General features: G+C 46.0%; 5 protein-coding genes and 1 pseudogene across 6 annotated transcripts; 2 read left to right on the forward strand and 4 right to left on the reverse strand.

The window, feature by feature from the left end:
* Positions 1-23: 23 nt before the first annotated feature.
* LOC110190298 (inactive ubiquitin carboxyl-terminal hydrolase MINDY-4B) lies at positions 24-3,385 on the reverse strand. Its single transcript, XM_020960683.2, has 8 exons — positions 3,255-3,385; positions 2,967-3,181; positions 2,701-2,869; positions 2,461-2,526; positions 2,316-2,386; positions 2,048-2,201; positions 1,900-1,971; positions 24-1,811 (listed from the first exon to the last, which is right to left on the reverse strand). Exons 1-8 carry the CDS (start codon positions 3,309-3,311, stop codon positions 1,266-1,268), a joined length of 1,350 nt encoding a protein of 449 aa, XP_020816342.1. The 5' UTR covers positions 3,312-3,385; the 3' UTR covers positions 24-1,265.
* Positions 3,386-4,594: 1,209 nt separating this feature from the next.
* LOC147643562 (putative aarF domain-containing protein kinase 5) lies at positions 4,595-6,867 on the reverse strand (annotated as a pseudogene). The gene is made up of 5 exons (XR_015271912.1): positions 6,660-6,867; positions 5,792-6,595; positions 5,548-5,713; positions 5,140-5,481; positions 4,595-5,082 (listed from the first exon to the last, which is right to left on the reverse strand). The product of XR_015271912.1 is annotated as a putative aarF domain-containing protein kinase 5 (transcript).
* Positions 6,811-10,611, forward strand: LOC147643563 (protein wntless-like). The gene is made up of 3 exons (XM_086833749.1): positions 6,811-6,878; positions 7,313-8,930; positions 9,028-10,611. The coding sequence occupies exons 2-3, from the start codon at positions 7,622-7,624 to the stop codon at positions 9,300-9,302; spliced, it is 1,584 nt and encodes a 527-aa protein (XP_086689875.1). The 5' UTR covers positions 6,811-6,878; positions 7,313-7,621; the 3' UTR covers positions 9,303-10,611.
* LOC110189987 (aarF domain containing kinase 5) lies at positions 10,585-13,156 on the reverse strand. The gene is made up of 6 exons (XM_020960276.2): positions 12,924-13,156; positions 12,677-12,855; positions 11,776-12,612; positions 11,532-11,697; positions 11,130-11,476; positions 10,585-11,072 (listed from the first exon to the last, which is right to left on the reverse strand). The coding sequence occupies exons 2-6, from the start codon at positions 12,689-12,691 to the stop codon at positions 10,761-10,763; spliced, it is 1,677 nt and encodes a 558-aa protein (XP_020815935.2). The 5' UTR covers positions 12,692-12,855; positions 12,924-13,156; the 3' UTR covers positions 10,585-10,760.
* A 259-nt stretch (positions 13,157-13,415) lies between these two features.
* On the forward strand, positions 13,416-16,105 carry LOC110190248 (Wnt ligand secretion mediator). Its single transcript, XM_020960612.2, has 2 exons — positions 13,416-14,937; positions 15,036-16,105. Exons 1-2 carry the CDS (start codon positions 13,629-13,631, stop codon positions 15,413-15,415), a joined length of 1,689 nt encoding a protein of 562 aa, XP_020816271.2. The 5' UTR covers positions 13,416-13,628; the 3' UTR covers positions 15,416-16,105.
* Positions 15,946-17,720, reverse strand: Alg10 (alpha-1,2-glucosyltransferase Alg10). The gene is made up of 3 exons (XM_020960613.2): positions 17,458-17,720; positions 16,928-17,398; positions 15,946-16,871 (listed from the first exon to the last, which is right to left on the reverse strand). Exons 1-3 carry the CDS (start codon positions 17,608-17,610, stop codon positions 16,146-16,148), a joined length of 1,350 nt encoding a protein of 449 aa, XP_020816272.2. The 5' UTR covers positions 17,611-17,720; the 3' UTR covers positions 15,946-16,145.
* Between the last annotated feature and the right edge of the window lie 606 nt (positions 17,721-18,326).

Consider the following 18,326-nt stretch of genomic DNA (forward strand, 5'->3'; position numbering starts at 1 on the left):
CGCCCACAGAAAGTCAACTGTTCTGGATTCGGTAAGGTATTACAGAGTCGTTTATTGGGAATATAATCGAATAAAATCGAAAGTTGAGTGCGGTTTGAGTAATCGAAGCTTGTTGGTGATCTACACAAGGTCTGACAATGATCATATCGTCTAGTGGCTCCAGGCGGCAGCATCAATCAACTGGCTTAGAGTCCTGCAGTCGCTCGTCCCGTAAAGAGAGGCCTCAATCCCGGCAGATTTGTGAAGGTGTTGTTACAACCTTTCAGAATTCTGCCCTAGCTCGTGCGCTTTAGATCAGATACTTGGAATATTTTACGTGTATTTACCATCGCTGTTTCGGTTCGATGTCTTGATTTTCAACCACTTGTATCTTTTTACAATACCCACACGGAGTTTCCATCGGTTGGACAGCAACAGTAGAATTCTATTACGGCGGTGCTCACTAAAGTATGTACTAACTGGTGCATTATCTAGTAAGCTTACATTAAATGGCACTAATCTGGTAAGTATTTATGTATAACTGGGTAAAGACATTCTCGTTTTTTTTTTAACTCCTATCTCTTTCAACTGAAGGAATTCATTTACCAATAATCGCTACTTAAGATTTAATATTTTAGTTGGACATTGAGTTTCTATATATTTAAGAGTTACTTTAAGAGTGTTTGAGCAGAAAATATTGATCTGAACTTGGAATTCTTTGCTTCTAGCTGTTGAAACTTACTTGATTCCGATGCGAGTAAGAGTTGTCTATATCCATAGCAGTTAATTTTGTTTGTTGCATTGGTCATTCGCCAAGAAAGTCGATTTATATCATTGATCAAGAGACAACATAACAAGCTTACATGCTTAAATGAGTTAACAGAAACTAACTACAAGTAAATCAACGCCTTCGAGAATGTCTAACCAATGTTTAACAAGAATAATGGATTCAATTTCTATATAAAATCATATCTAAGTTACTAATATTCGAATCAATCTGAAGTTCTTAGTTACTCATCAACATTTAAACATCTTTCAAGACTTTTAAAAATATAACTCAAGTTTGTTTTTCATTATGCATACATATAACTAAAGTTCACCTTTCTGATCTTCAACAGAATACGTTTTAAACATGTCTTCATTGCTCAATCATTGATTAAAAATATAAAATAACATGTTAAAAAATAAATAAATCCTGAATCATATCTCTTGAACTTGGATATGCATCGGTCTAACTTGAGTAAGGGAACCTTATTGTTCCTTATAAATCCTGCATTCCCTGCATTCTACTGCGTGGTACTAAAAAGATAACTCAACATCGATGGCTGCACGTGAAAGCTTATAGTTGCCTCTTCCCACTTGGTACGAATCAGACGCTGCAACGGCGTGTTGAGCGTTGACTCCTCCTTGGCGACCACATCGTTACCACCGCTAGCGCCACTAGCAGCACCACCAACACCGCCGCTGGCGCCACCCACACCGCCGCCGGCAGCAGCACCTCCTCCGGAGCCAGCAGACGGCGTCGTCACCGCCTCCGCCTCCTTGCCGGCCGGCTTGCCGGACATCGAGGTACTCTCCGGCGTGATTGGTTGCCGCTCCAACATGACCAATGCCTGCTCGTTGTACGTGCGATTGTCGATCGTCATCAGGATTTGGTGGCCGGAACAGCTGTAGTAGTTGACATCGAAGCGCGACTCGGCGTGGTAGTTGCGCAGCAGATCCGGGTTCTTGTTGAAGATGACGCCGTAGTGACCCGTGCAGCTGGTTATCCAGATGGGATAGTTGGGCGTCTTTAGACGGGAGCCCGGTTGGCGAGATTGATTCACCGCAGCCTGTTCATAGATAGGAAGATATTTATAACATTTTTCTTGATTAGATAGGAAAAATAACTCTTGAAATCTAAAGTGTTAAATATCTTACACTGGCGGATTCAATGTCCCAGAGCAAGAGACCAATCATGCAACGCTTAAGAACTCCATACTGTGGGACCGCCTGGAAACACAAAAGAGACCCCATTGCCATCGATGGATCTTACTGACCCAGCATTCCCTGCTTCTATTTCACCCACATAGCTACTTTCATCGCCCACATTGACGACTCCGTTGTGAATGTAGGGCGTGGCACGTCCCGTCAGCAGCAGGGTGACGATCATCAGGGATCCCTCTTCGTGGTTACTCGACGTCAGGGGCGAGGACTTGGAGCAGTCCAGGTCGGTGCGAACTCTGCAAAGCATTTGAAAGTATTCACCGGCCAATGGTAAACGTAAATGGTTAATAAAAATATTTTTTGAAATTTGAAATGCCTTCGCATACACAGACACTTGGCTTAAATCTTACTTTCCCATGGATCTCGTGAGGACGGCGCTGTATAGGAACAGCAGGGTGCCCGGGGTCTCCTCCTCTGTGAACTTTAAGGCAGATTGAATGCAAACTCTTTTCTTAAGTAGCTATACAACTAAAATTTGGATATTCTGGGTCTTACGTAATTAAAATTTCGCTTCATAAAGTATTCGAGCTCCTCATTGGGTGAAAGGGTGAAAACATAAAGCTGCAAATTATTACATATAAATTATTTGTAACAATAATAATGATTTTAACTTTAAAATAGAGGAAATATTTCTTTAGACCTATGTTATTAGTTATACTAGAAGGGGTTTTTTTACAGTTTTTAGTTTCGAAAGTTTTAGATAGTTTTCCCATTATGTAATGGCAGCACACTTACCTTTTCGGTGACGGAATCGTGAAAATAGCAAGCACTGTGGTCCACGAAAACCTCGTCCTCGGACGGAAGCACCATAGTGACCTTGCCCTTGTCCGAGATGGTGCGCAGGATCTCCAACAGCGCACAGAAGAGAGCCTCGCGCTGCATCTCCGCGGTGGCCAGGAGTGGACTGAAATTGAAAAACACACACTTGCTCTCACACACTCGGACTTAATTAGACCACAAATGAAACCGGTAGGTTTCGAAAACAGGAACAGGAAACGCACTCGGTGAGGGAAGCGGCGCGGGTAGTCTTCCGGGCGAAAAGCAAATACTTGAGAACGAATCCTTGGACGACAGACAGCAGACCTCTCGTGGCATTCCGGGGCGAACGGAGGCCGTAGGCTAGCTCCTCCTTGGGTGCTCCGAAGACAAAGGATGTTTGCAGCCATTCAGCACGCATGGGAATGGCGGCGGTGCCGAAAACCAGATTGCGCAGATCCTAAACGAAAGCAAAAAGTGCGGGATTGGATCGCGATGGCCCCGTACTGGACGTACTGAGATCTTCTATTTACCGTTGCCAAGTCGGCGGTTATGGGAGTGCCGCCCTGCGTGATGAACTCTTTGTTCATTTTTTCTAATTAGGCACTGAGCTCCGTTTCCGCTAGGCACCTTTGCTCCACTCTGCGACTCGTCGGCGAATGATTTCTCGACGAGCACGGTTCCGCGCTCTAGCTTGAGCTTCAGCCGGGATCGGAGGTAGAGGGGGCGACAGACAGCCGCCATTCCAGTCAGCCAGCTCGAAGGCATTTCACACTTCAGCATGGATTTTTAATTTCATATTTAGCCGTGGGCGCACGGGGCGTATGCGCAACTAAGCAGAAGCCAGGCAGTTGGCACTAAAGGACAGTGGAGCGTGTAAACTAAAAAGTATAATCCGAAGGTAAAAGGAACCTGGATAAAATAAAAAAGCCTATATAACGATATCCTAATGCAAAACATCCTTAACCATCGAATATTACAATTAATGTAGGGTAATATGGAGTAAAATATATAATCTTTCTACACCTTTGCTAGATTGTAGAACTAAAACTAAAACTAACTGCTAAAAGAACCTCCCATATTGCGTCCCACTGTGCTTAGGCCTCGGGCTTAGGCTGAGAGGGTCGCTCGCTGTCTGTCAGTCAGCGAAAGTAACTTTAAATGAAATTGAATTGAATTTAGTTCTGTGTGCGGCACACGAAACTCGATGTATGTGGCACAAGAAGTGAAAGTGTGACGGCGGGCTGGCGAGATGGGTGCTGGTGGAGAGGCCAGAGGATAGGGTAAAGGGATATGGGCTTGGTCATAAGCTCATAGGTGGAATCTGGCATGTTGCAGCCTGTCAGGGGGCTCCACACAACCGGAAATATGTAGTTGACGCCCATTTGTGCCTATTTCGGGGCAGGAACAGCTGTACTTACCAACGCCTTCGTGTGTGTATTACTGGGTGTTAATATTCCAATGATACACCAGGAATGACATTCCAGAGGCCACCGCAGTATTGCTCAGGATATTTTTTTTTTTTTAATTTAGACAGCACTCGTGTTTCATGCTCCCCGATTGATTTGTTGAATTTTTGGGAGGGCCTAAATGGAAGTGAAAGTGGCCCAATAACTGGCTGATTGGCTGTCTGGCTGGTTATAACCTTGGGCAAGTCACCTGCAATTTTATTAAAGCTCCAGACGTGGCATGCACACTTAAACTTAATACCACATTCTATGGGAATTGGGGAGGGATCATTCCCTCTAGCTTAGCCAAGGGAAGATTATACTGTTTAAGTAGTTTACTAGTGTATTGCCATTTAACTTTAATCTTATACAAAAATACAAAACTATTACAAATTTTTACACTACCTGAACCAAGGACCACCAAATGTTAAAATATATATTTTATTACTTTACAACAGCTTCTCAATCAAATTCAATATTAGCCTCTATAAAAAAGATATTTTGATTGAGTATGTGGAATATTTGAATGCAACAATTTTCCTATAAAAACCCATATTACTACTTATGATTTAGAGGTATAAAAGACTGGTGACTCAGGGAATCATCTTAGCATAGCCGTGTCGGTCGGTGGTGTCATCATATCGCGCATTACGGTCCTGGCCGAGGCAGGAGCCCGACCCACTAGGTAAAGAACATTAAAATACCAATCCAGAATACGCAGCTTGAAAGCGGACAGAAACAGGCAGTACTCGAAGTAGATGCGACGACTCAGCCATCGGATGTACTGCAGCGGTGAACTACGACTCTGATCCATATAGACACACTTTTGGGCATACCGGGCCATGACTTGGGGTCGATTCACTACGTCTCCGTGCTGGTGGCTTATCCCTCTTACGGTGTTAAGGTTCCGCACCTGATGAATTGAATTAGAAAAAAACAATCCAACAGCAGGCACAGGCAGAACACTTACCACAAACAGCATACTCCTAGGCATCTCCTTGAGGGTGCCCATAATATGCTCAAAGTTCTTCCTAGCTATTTCTTGCATGTGATCAATATCCTCCTGCGATAGTTTTCCCCGGATGCGGCCTCCTCGAATCCGAATGGGCTGCTGAAAAAGCACCTCGGCGAAGCGAGTCAGTTATCCCGATCTTCTCGGCGGCCGATTGCATTTTTGCCTCATCGCGTAGCACGGTGGCCTCCCAAAACTCACAGAGCGGTCCACGCACATTTTCCGGCAGCTCTTCGTACAAGCCGTGGTCCAGAAGGATGATGTCCGCTCGTCCAGATCTACTATTGCGTCGCACAAAGACTTGAAAGTAAATTGAAAGTAAATGGAGTATTAGCATTATAACGCGAATATTAAATGGTAACGTACTGTTTCCTGGATGAGGATCGGCGTGCACGAAGCCCGTGTGGAAGATCTGTTCGGCGAACGTATCAAAAAGCTTAACATCGATATCCTTCAGGCTGAGCTTTTGTGCTGCAATTGTCTCCAGATCGCTGATCTTGCACCCGTCTATCCACTCGAGGGTAAGCACACGCTAAATGCGGAAACAAGTTACATATACTAGTGATCAAAATACATAGGCATCGTTCTATCCCCCATCCCCTGTCCTTACCGTTTTGGTATGCGCCCAGTAGACCTTGGGAACGTGGACAAAGTCAAACTTTAGCATATCTCTGGCGCATCGCTCGGCGTTCTGGCCCTCCTGCACAAAGTTCATCTCCAGAACTAAATTCTTTCGCAGGTCATTCAAGATCCAGCCAAAGTTATAGTCCTTGAAGAAGAACTCGACAATATCCTGCAGGAAGATGATGGTGCCCAGGTCGCTAATAAAGCGCTTCTGCAAATCGTTGTACTGCGCCTTGATCGCCACCTGCTCCCCGCTGGATAACTTGGCTTTGAATACCTGTGATAAGCTAGCGGCCGCCACCGGCTTGTAGTCAAATTCCTTTTAGATCTCTTCGGGCAGCTGGCCAAAGTCCTTGCGGAATACTTTCTCCACGTCTTCCTTGGAAGTGGGCAGGCAACGGTCCTGCAGCTTTGTAAGCGTGGGCAAAATGTGGTTAATGGCGGCGAATCCTTGGCCGCCATTCAGCAGGCACGTCTCCAGTAAGCGTTCGGCGCTCTTCTGGTGGATAGCCTTTATCTTCGCCGCATACTCCGCATCGTCCTCCTTAAGCTGCAGGTAATCGAAGGCAATCAATCCGGCAGTTTTCAGGGAGCGAACAAAGCGGACGGAGGCGCCGCAGTATGTGAAGTCGTTTACGATCCCGTCATAGCCAATGACGCCTGCACCGGCCGCAAGGAGCCCTAACCGGACCAGAGGAAGGCCACTTTTCCGAGCCTGCGCTTCACTCTTAACACTGACTTTTCTAATCGGGTTCCTCCAGCGCCTCAGGCTCAACAGCCGTCGAACCGGCTGTAGCAAGACAGAGGACTTCCAGGTTAAATGGATTTACTTAAACTCAATAGAATTGACTCACCTGGAAATGTCGCATTTCGTCCAGTCTCCCGGTCAGCTGTTGGCCAGCTGTCGATCCGGAACAGCTGTTTGTGAGGGGGCGTGATATTGGCGGGGCAACATTGCTCATATGGCTTGCGGCAGGCACAGTTTGAAAAGCTCTAACGAATATAAAATTATTTACATTTCTCATTTCCTGTCACCTAGTTAAAATGATTTGAAATTTCTTAAGTAGTGCTGCGTGAGTATTCAAAAAAGGGTTTTTACCTACATAAGCGACACATTTTCTTCGAATTCTTAATTTTCCTGTTTTGTTTTACTATGGTTGATTTTATTTCACTTGATTCAGTTTTTTAACTTTTGTAAAGTTTTTCAATTCTGCTTCATTTTTGTTCATTTTTAAACGAGATAAAAAGGTGCATAGTTTTTAATAAATACTAATTCAACAAGAATATAATAACAATATAGCGGGATTGGAAATAGATAAGGTCCAGGGCTGAAGAGCGGTGTATTCTGTTTCCACTTTTAGTATATTTTTCCTGGTCTCGGAATATTCCAGTATCACACATATGGTCCTGTTTGATATCGGATATTTCTGCATAATATTTTTACGACGATTTATTAATATTTATAATATTAAGAATATTAATCATTTCCATTAAAACTTTAAATTAGTTTCCCTTGAATAAAAATCAAGAAAACCTCCTCTGACGGACGCTAGATGTCGCTGTTTCTGGCGCGGAGAATAAACAAAATAGATTATGCGATAGTACCTTTGTCTTGCGATAGTATCTGCATTTTGTACATCACTAGCAAAATCCCAGACCATTTTAGAATTTTTTTTTCAAGCAAAACCGAGGCGGCGCTTTTGAAGTTCTATTTACAAGTGCAGCAATTGTTTACATTGGGCTCAACCACGCAAGGCTACGAAGGGCAACGAACTAGGGACAAGGCAACTCCACTCCACGCGCTGAAGTGAACAGGATGTCGGGGACCATACTGGAGAACCTGAGCGGCCGCAAGCTGTCCATATTGGTGGCCAGCCTGCTGCTGTGTCAAGTGCTGTGCTTCCTGCTGGGCGGCCTCTACGCTCTCCTGCCGGCCGGCAATGTGACCGTGCTGGGATCGCTGTGTCGCGAGGATCACACCCGTCAGAATGACACCGGCTTCCTACTCTACTCTCGCGGTGCTGGCGCTTGCACTCCAGTCACGCGGGAGGAGGTGGAGAAGGATCCCATGAAGATGGCCAACGAGCTGGTGCACGTTTTCCAGATGCCACTGCCTCGCGAGCAACGCGACCTGGATTACTCCCGCTGGCAGCAGAATCTTATCGGTGTGCTGCAGGTGGAGTTCGGCTACGACTCCTCGTCGGAGCTGCGCGAGCCGCCACGGGAACTGCAGTTGACCATTGACATCCGCCTAGCTTACCGTAACAAAGGGGACCCCGACAACGCTTGGAAGTTGTATGCGCACGGAGTGGAGCACCGATACCTGGACTGTGTCACCGAACATGTGGGGTCCACGGAGACGCTATATTCCTGCGACATGATCCCGTTGTTTGAGCTGGGCGCCCTGCACCACAGCTTCTACCTGTTGAACTTGCGCTTTCCGCTCGACACGCCGCGGCAGATGAATTTGCAGTTTGGTCACATGCACGATCTCACGCTGACGGCGATCCATCAGAACGGAGGCTTCACCCAGATCTGGCTAATGCTGAAAACGCTGCTGTTTCCATTTGTGGTGGGCATCATGATCTGGTTCTGGAGACGCGTCCACCTGCTGCAGCGCTCGCCGGCGCTGCTGGAGTACATGCTAATCTATCTTGGAGGTGCCCTGACCTTCCTCAACCTGCCTCTAGAGTACCTATCGCTAGCCGTGGAGATGCCTTATATGCTGCTGCTGAGCGACATCCGCCAGGGAATTTTCTACGCCATGCTGCTCTCCTTCTGGCTGGTCTTCGCCGGCGAGCACATGCTTATCCAAGATGCGCCCAACAAGTCCACGATCCGATCGCGTTACTGGAAGCACCTCTCAGCAGTGGTGGTCGGCTGCATCTCCCTGTTCGTCTTCGACATCTGCGAGAGGGGCGTGCAGCTCCGCAACCCCTTCTACTCTATCTGGACCACGCCGCTTGGCGCTAAGGTGGCCATGACTTTCATCGTCCTGGCTGGAGTGTCCGCGGCCATCTACTTCCTCTTTTTGTGCTATATGATCTGGAAAGTGTTTAGGAACATTGGTGACAAACGCACCTCGCTGCCATCCATGTCCCAGGCCCGACGACTTCATTATGAGGGTGAGTCCATTTAAACTATTTTTTTTTTTTTTGTTGTGGAAATTCATCTCCAGAAATAGTTCTGGTTAGAGAAAACTAAATATGTCCTTAATTCAAGGTCTCATCTACCGATTCAAATTCCTGATGCTGGCTACCTTGCTGTGCGCCGCTCTAACCGTAGCCGGTTTCATAATGGGCCAAATGGCCGAGGGACAGTGGCAGTGGAACGACAGCGTGGAAATCCAGCTGACATCCGCCTTCCTGACCGGCGTCTACGGCATGTGGAACATCTACATCTTCGCCCTGTTCATCCTGTACGCCCCCAGCCACAAGCAGGTGGAATCTGGCATGTTGGAGCCTGTCAGGGGGCTCCACACAACCGGAAATATGTAGTTGACGCCCATCTGTGCCTATATCGAGGCAGGAACAGCTGTACTTACCAACGCCTTCGTGTGTGTATTACTGGGTGTTAATATTCCAATGATACACCAGGAATGACATTCCAGAGGCCACCGCAGTATTGCTCAGGGTATTTTTATACCCTTGCAGGGTATTACAATTTCAGTCAGAAGTTTGCAACGCAGTGAAGGAGGCACCTCCGACTGTATAAAGTATATATATTCTTGATCGGGATCAACAGCCGAGTCGATCTAGCCATGTCCTTCTGTCCGTCTGTCCGTTTCTACGCAAACTAGTCTCTCAGTTTTTACGCTATCTGAATGAAACTTTGTAGTTAGCCTTCTATATACTCTCACTCGTATATATGTCGGAACGGGCCGGATCGGACGACTATATCATATAGCTGCCATAGGAATGATCGGAAAATTTTTACAAAAAAATTTTTAACTTTTTCAGTTTTCAATAGAATTTGTTCAAATTTGAGATGTAGCCATTTTACTATACTCTACAATTTTGCATACAATTTTATGAAAATCGGACTACTATATCATATAGCTCCCATAGGAACGATTGAGAAATTAATACAATTAAAAATTATAACTTTTTCGGTTTTCAACAGATTTTCATAAAATTTGAGGTATAGCCATTTTATATTAGTCTTTAAATTTTGTGTTAAATTTCATGAAAATCGGACGACTATATTATATAGGTGCCATAAAAACGATCGTTTGATGTAGAGGAAAAATGCAAATCTGTGAATGTAAAACTGCAAATATAATATGTATAGGTGAATGAAGTGATAGCAGGTATTACTTCATTGTTTTTTAACGCAAATATATATAATTTTTATTATATGGATTCCTATTCATAGAAGTTCTATCTGCAAGGGTATATAAACTTCGGCGTGCCGAAGTTAGCTTCCTTTCTTGCTTTTTTTTTATTTAGACAGCACTCGTGTTTCATGCTCCCCGATTGATTTGTTGAATTTTTGGGAGGGCCTAAATGGAAGTGAAAGTGGTCCAATAACTGCCTGATTGGCTGTCTGGCTGGTTATAACCTTGGGCAAGTCACCTGCAATTTTATTAAAGCTCCAGACGTGGCATGCACACTTGAACTTAATACCGCATTCTATGGGAATTGGGGAGTAATCATTCCCTCTAGCTTAATCACTGTTTTTAGTGTATTTCCATTTAACCTTATTCTTATGCATGTGACATATACCTAAAATACAAATATTTTAAAAATGTTTCCACTACCTAAACCAAGGACCACCAAATGTTAAAATATATATTTTATTACTTTACAACAGCTTCTCAATCAAATTCAATATTAGCCTCTATAAAAAAGATATTTTGATTGAGTACGTGGAATATTTGAATGCAACAATTTTCCTATAAAAACCCATATTACTACTTATGATTTAGAGGTATAAAAGACTGGTGACTCAGGGAATCATCTTAGCATAGCCGTGTCGGTCGGTGGTGTCATCATATCGCGCATTACGGTCCTGGCCGAGGCCGGAGCCCGACCCACTAGGTAAAGAACGTTAAAATACCAATCCAGAACACGCAGCTTGAAAGCGGACAAAAACAGGCAGTACTCGAAGTAGATGCGACGACTCAGCCATCGGATGTACTGCAGCGGCGAACTACGACTCTGATCCATATAGACACACTTTTGGGCATACCGGGCCATGACTTGGGGTCGATTCACTACGTCTCCGTGCTGGTGGCTTATCCCTCTTACGGTGTTAAGGTTCCGCACCTGATGAATTGAATTAGAAAAAAACAATCCAACAGCAGGCACAGGCAGAACACTTACCACAAACAGCATACTCCTAGGCATCTCCTTGAGGGTGCCCATAATATGCTCAAAGTTCTTCCTAGCTATTTCTTGCATGTGATCAATATCCTCCTGCGATAGTTTTCCCCGGATGCGGCCTCCTCGAATCCGAATGGGCTGCTGAAAAAGCACCTCGGCGAAGCGCATGTAGTCAGTTATCCCGATCTTCTCGGCGGCCGATTGCATTTTTGCCTCATCGCGTAGCACGGTGGCCTCCCAAAACTCACAGAGCGGTCCACGCACATTTTCCGGCAGCTCTTCGTACAAGCCGTGGTCCAGAAGGATGATGTCCGCTCGTCCAGATCTACTATTGCGTCGCACAAAGACTTGAAAGTAAATGGAGTATTAGCATTATAACGCGAATATTAAATGGTAACGTACTGTTTCCTGGATGAGGATCGGCGTGCACGAAGCCCGTGTGGAAGATCTGTTCGGCGAACGTATCAAAAAGCTTAACATCGATATCCTTCAGGCTGAGCTTTTGTGCTGCAATTGTCTCCAGATCGCTAATCTTGCACCCGTCTATCCACTCGAGGGTAAGCACACGCTAAATGCGGAAACAAGTTACATATACTAGTGATCAAAATACATAGGCATCGTTCTATCCCCCATCCCCTGTCCTTACCGTTTTGGTATGCGCCCAGTAGACCTTGGGAACGTGGACAAAGTCAAACTTTAGCATATCTCTGGCGCATCGCTCGGCGTTCTGGCCCTCCTGCACAAAGTTCATCTCCAGAACTAAATTCTTTCGCAGGTCATTCAAGATCCAGCCAAAGTTATAGTCCTTGAAGAAGAACTCGACAATATCCTGCAGGAAGATGATGGTGCCCAGGTCGCTAATAAAGCGCTTCTGCAAATCGTTGTACTGCACCTTGATCGCCACCTGCTCCCCGCTGGATAACTTGCCTTTGAATACCTGCGATAAGCTAGCGGCCGCCACTGGCTTATAGTCAAATTCCTTGTAGATCTCCTCGGGCAGCTGGCCAAAGTCCTTGCGGAATACTTTCTCCACGTCTTCCTTGGAAGTGGGCAGGCAACGGTCCTGCAGCTTTGACAGCGTGGTGGTGTACTCCACGGGCAGAATGTGGTTAATGGCGGCGAATCCTTGGCCCACCTTGATGTATAACCCGCCATTCAGCAGGCACGTCTCCAGTAAGCGTTCGGCGCTCTTCTGGTGGATAGCCTTTATCTTCGCCGCATACTCCGCATCGTCCTCCTTAAGCTGCAGGTAATCGAAGGCAATCAATCCGGCAGTTTTCAGGGAGCGAACAAAGCGGACGGAGGCGCCGCAGTATGTGAAGTCGTTTACGATCCCGTCATAGCCAATGACACCTGCACCGGCCGCAAGGAGCCCTAACCGGACCAGAGGAAGGCCACTTTTCCGAGCCTGTGCTTCACTCTTAACACTGAGTTTTCTAATCGGGTTCCTCCAGCCCCCCAGGCTCAACAGCCGTCGCACCGGCTGTAACAAGACAGAGGACTTTCAGGTTAAATGTATTTACTTAAACTCATTAGAATTGACTCACCTGCAAATGTCGCATTTCGTCCAAAGTCTCCCGGTCAGCTGTTGGCCAGCTGTCGATCCGGAACAGCTGTTTGTGAGGGGGCGTGATATTGGCGGGGCAACATTGCTCATATGGCTTGCGGCACAGTTTGAAAAGCTCTAGCGAATATAAAATTATTTACATTTCTAATTTCCTGTCACCTAGTTAAAATGATTTGAAATTTTTTTAGTAGTGCTGCGTGTGTATTCAAAAAAGGTTTTCCACCTACATTAGCAACACATGTTCTTCGAGTCCTTCATTTTTCTGTTTTGTTTTACTATGGCTGACTTTATTTCACTTGATTCAGTTTTCTAACTTTTGTAATTCTGCTTCATTTTTGTTCATTTTCAACCGAGATATAAAGGTGCATAGTTTTTAATTAATACTAATTCAACAAGAATATAATAACAATATAGCGGGATTGGAAATAGATAAGGTCCAGGGCTGAAGAGCGGTGTATTCTGTTTCCACTTTTAGTATATTTTTCCTGGTCTCGGAATATTTCAGTATCACGCACATGGTCATGCTGTTTGATGTCGGATATTTCTGCATAATATTTTTACGACGATTTATTAATTTTTATATTTTTCATAATATTAATCATTTCCATTAAAACTTTAAATTAGTTTCCCTTGAATAAAAATCAAGAAAACCTCCTCTGACGGACGCTAGATGTCGCTGTTTCTGGCGCGGAGAATAAACAAAATAGATTATGCGATAGTACCTATGTCTTGCGATAGTATCTGCATTTTGTACATCAATAGCAAAATCCCAGACCATTTTAGAATTTTTTTTCAAACAAAACCGAGGCGGCGCTTTTGAAGTTCTATTTACAAGTGCAACAATTGTTTACATTGGACCCAACCACGCAAGGCTACGAAGGGCAACGAACTAGGGACAAGGCAACTCAACTCCACGCGCTGAAGTGAACAGGATGTCGGGGACCATACTAGAGAACCTGAGCGGCCGCAAGCTGTCCATATTGGTGGCCAGCCTGCTGCTGTGTCAAGTGCTGTGCTTCCTGCTGGGCGGCCTCTACGCTCCCCTGCCGGCCGGCCATGTGACCGTGCTGGGATCGCTGTGTCGCGAGGATCACACCCGTCAGAATGACACCGGCTTCCTACTCTACTCTCGCGGTGCTGGCGCTTGCACTCCAGTCACGCGGGAGGAGGTGGAGAAGGACCCCATGAAGATGGCCAACGAGCTGGTGCACGTTTTCCAGATGCCACTGCCTCGCGAGCAACGCGACCTGGATTACTCCCGCTGGCAGCAGAATCTTATCGGTGTGCTGCAGGTGGAGTTCGGCTACGACTCCTCGTCGGAGCTGCGCGAGCCGCCACGGGAACTGCAGTTGACCATTGACATCCGCCTAGCTTACCGTAACAAAGGGGACCCCGACAACGCTTGGAAGTTGTATGCGCACGGAGTGGAGCACCGATACCTGGACTGTGTCACCGAACATGTGGGGTCCACGGAGACGCTATATTCCTGCGACATGATCCCGTTGTTTGAGCTGGGCGCCCTGCACCACAGCTTCTACCTGTTGAACTTGCGCTTTCCGCTCGACACGCCGCGGCAGATGAATTTGCAGTTTGGTCACATGCACGATCTCACGCTGACGGCGATCCATCAGAACGGAGGCTTCACCCAGATCTGGCTAATGCTGAAAACGCTGCTGTTTCCATTTGTGGTGGGCATCATGATCTGGTTCTGGAGACGCGTCCACCTGCTGCAGCGCTCGCCGGCGCTGCTGGAGTACATGCTAATCTATCTTGGAGGTGCCCTGACCTTCCTCAACCTGCCGCTAGAGTACCTATCGCTGGTCGTGGAGATGCCTTATATGCTGCTGCTGAGCGACATCCGCCAGGGAATTTTCTACGCCATGCTGCTCTCCTTCTGGCTGGTCTTCGCCGGCGAGCACATGCTGATCCAAGATGCGCCTAATAAATCCACGATCCGATCGCGTTACTGGAAGCACCTCTCAGCAGTGGTGGTCGGCTGCATTTCCCTGTTCGTCTTCGACATCTGCGAGAGAGGCGTGCAGCTCCGCAACCCCTTCTACTCTATCTGGACCACGCCGCTTGGCGCTAAGGTGGCCATGACTTTCATCGTCCTGGCTGGAGTGTCCGCGGCCATCTACTTCCTCTTTTTGTGCTATATGATCTGGAAAGTGTTTAGGAACATTGGTGACAAACGCACCTCGCTGCCATCCATGTCCCAGGCCCGACGACTTCATTATGAGGGTGAGTCCATTTAAACTATTTTTTTTTTTTTTTGTTGTGGAAATTCATCTCCAGAAATAGTTCTGGTTAGAGAAAACTAAATATGTCCTTAATTCAAGGTCTCATCTACCGATTCAAATTCCTGATGCTGGCTACCTTGCTGTGCGCCGCTCTAACCGTAGCCGGTTTCATAATGGGCCAAATGGCCGAGGGACAGTGGCAGTGGAACGACAGCGTGGAAATCCAGCTGACATCCGCCTTCCTGACCGGCGTCTACGGCATGTGGAACATCTACATCTTCGCCCTGCTCATCCTGTACGCCCCCAGCCACAAGCAGTGGCCGACAATGCATCACAGCGACGAGACCACGCAGTCCAATGAGAACATTGTAGCTTCTGCAGCCAGTGAGGAAATCGAGTTCAGTCACCTGCCATCCGATTCCAATCCCAGCGAAATCTCGTCCCTGACCTCGTTCACCCGCAAGGTAGCCTTCGATTAGGCGACGCTTTTCAGTTGGGTTGTGTGCCAAGCGGAAATCCCGATTTTGCCAGCACTGTAAGGCTCCAAGCAAAGACTTTAATGTAGGGTCTCCCTTATAAGGTCTTCGCTCCAAGAGTGTGCTCATTTAATTAGCATTTTAGATTTAGCCAGTAGCATTGCATCTCTTGCCTAGTTTTTTGACAACAGCGCGATCAGCATTATTTACTTGTCCTTACTTATATATTGTGTAGGTTCTCTCTCAGCATGCTCAAAGTGTTTACATTTTATCCATTGTATTTTATCGGCAGTATTATCTATTGAAGTCCATTTTTCTAGCGCCTAAGTCTTTACATATTTATATTAACACATTTTAAACATATATTTACTTGCCTATTAAGGTGGTTAAATTTCTGGCCAAGAATTGCGGGGTATGCCTGTTGTGTCACAGAAGTAATCGATGTGTACTTAAAATCCATTTAAATAGTGCACAAAAATTAATTTTTGGTACAATTTTAATGGATTCTAATAATTCAATTAGGCATCAAGAAGTCCAAGCGCAGAACCCTTACGGTTTTACATTTATTAATTAACCACCTTAATATCTAATATCAATAGAACTCTGCTCTAATTTTATAACAAAAACAACAAACGTAGAGCGATTTCTCACTCAAGTAGCAATGCATCGAATTAAAAGCAATATTGAAAATGCCGACACGTTTTTATTTTGTGCTTACGCGGAATGTTTATAGTTACCAGATGATCCTCTGAGGAGTGCGATAATTTTGCCAGTAGAACTCCTTTGTGAAGTATACGTAGAAGGTGGCCACATTGAGCAGCAGGTGGGCGCCCAGTTCAAGCCACTCGGCGAGGCCCTTTCGCGTGTGCCGCGTGTTAAGCCGGAAGAGGATGTAAGGCACCAGAAAGTAGCGCAGCTCTAGGAGCCGCTGGAAACAGAGCACAAGCACCAGGCTAAGGGGAAACATCAGCTTAAAACTGTCCGGCAAGTGACGCAGTCCGCAGAAAAGCACACAGATCGATAGCAGGTAAACCGGAGCCATGGCGTAGCGGAACCACCAAAATCGGCCGTACAGTCGGCTCCACACATAGAATGTGTAATGCCTGTTGTCGGCCAGCAGATAGGGATGGACCTCGGTGTTCAGATACACCACTAGCAGGATCACCAGCAAGGCCATGACCGAGCGCACTGGATTTCGCCGAATTAAGTCCACTGCCGGCCTGAACTGGCGCATAGTGTTCGATATCCCAAAGCCAGCTGCAAAGATAGCGAAGTAGAAAAGCTGTGGCAGATGCACGGTGGCCTCGTGAGCACTCTTGTCGCCGACTACAATGGATCCATTGATGCAGAGGAATCCAACAAAGGGAAGAATAATCGAGGCGTAGAAGCAGCACTTTGCCAAGATGCTGAGGATGCAATTGCATAGCAGTTGGGGGCTACTAAAGAGTTGCAGCCACATCTGGAAGTAAAGGTTGCTTTAAAGTGGAAAATAATAACGCCTATGGTAGTGCCCACCTCCTTTCCTAAGATCCCAATTTTGTCTTTGGGCACGGCCCGAGTGCGGACACATTGCTGGACTAGCGTGTCCAGCACGGTTATACCGGTGACCATGCAGACCCACACTATGTTCGTCTGGCGCATAAGTACACTGGCAGCCCCGAAGACAGCCGCCGGCAGGTGCGCCTCCTGCTGCCAGCAGTTATAGAAGAGTAGCACCATGGTCAGCGAAAGGGTGTCCGTATAGTACAGGTGACTAAAGAAGTAGAGCGGCGGGAGCACCGACAGCGTAATAGCTTCATGGGCTGCGTACGAGTTGCCGCCGGAGCCGGACAGAACGCGCCGCCGGATCTTGTATAGCAGAAGGATATTGAATCCGGCGCCAGCCAAGCTTAGCAGCCGCAGGCCCGTAACAGTACACAAGTTAAAGGGGCTGAGAACGAGGGCAATGAGATACAGTCCAGGGAACGTTGTTATCTTCGGGTCCCACTAAAAGAAGAAAGCGGTCAGTAATCGAGTGAGTATCTGCTGGTCTGATCTTTCTATACCACATCAAACTCCTTGCGACAAAAGGCCAAGCCCTGCGGAATGTGGAACTCCTCGTCGATTACGTAGTCTGAAGTGCCGTTTACGCGGAGAAACAGTGGAAGGCTGTATAGCACAAAGCCCACGGGCAGCACCACCTTCCAGGATCCGTTCATGGCCGGTTCCAACTCATGTGCCGTCAAGAGTAAATAATAATAGTCTTCCAACTGGGTTTGTTTATTTTTGGACCAAGCCGACCGGCAACACGTGGGAATTCACTAACGCGTCTACTTATTAACTTAGTTCCGGAAAATACAAAAATAAATTAGTCGCTAAGAAATAAGGAACTATAGGGTATATAAGTTCTATCATAGAAGCCATCAATTTTAAATAATTAAGTACGGAAGAATGAATCTGTTTCCCAAAATTTAACTTTTTGAGGTGTGACCGCTCTTTTTATTAGTTCTGTGGCAATTTCGTAGGGCAAATGTTGCGGTCATACTTTTTTAACAACCGGCTCTTTTGAAACTTAAAACTCGTTAACTATTTGATGCTTGGATTTTTATTAATATTTGTTGCTTGGCGCCTCCCTTGGACAGCAAGGATGGTTTGGAGTCCCTTACAGGAAAGAAGATGATGGCACCAATGACCATACCTATTTACTTTTTCGCCAATATGGATGAAAATGTATAGATGAAAATATGTTGAAAACTGAAAAAGTTATACGTTTTTTTTTCTCAAAATTATGCGATTGTTCCTATGGCAGCTTTAGGATAAAGTCCAATCCGTCTCGTTTCTATTTATATACTAGAGATAGTAAAAAAAGGAATAACTGCAAGGCACATGGCAAGATCAACTCGGCTTCCAATATCCAAATACATATATGCACATT

The sequence above is a fragment of the Drosophila serrata genome, unplaced genomic scaffold (genome assembly GCF_035046125.1).
Source record: "Drosophila serrata isolate PLE 108 unplaced genomic scaffold, ASM3504612v1 contig_272, whole genome shotgun sequence".
NCBI lineage: Eukaryota > Metazoa > Arthropoda > Insecta > Diptera > Drosophilidae > Drosophila > Drosophila serrata.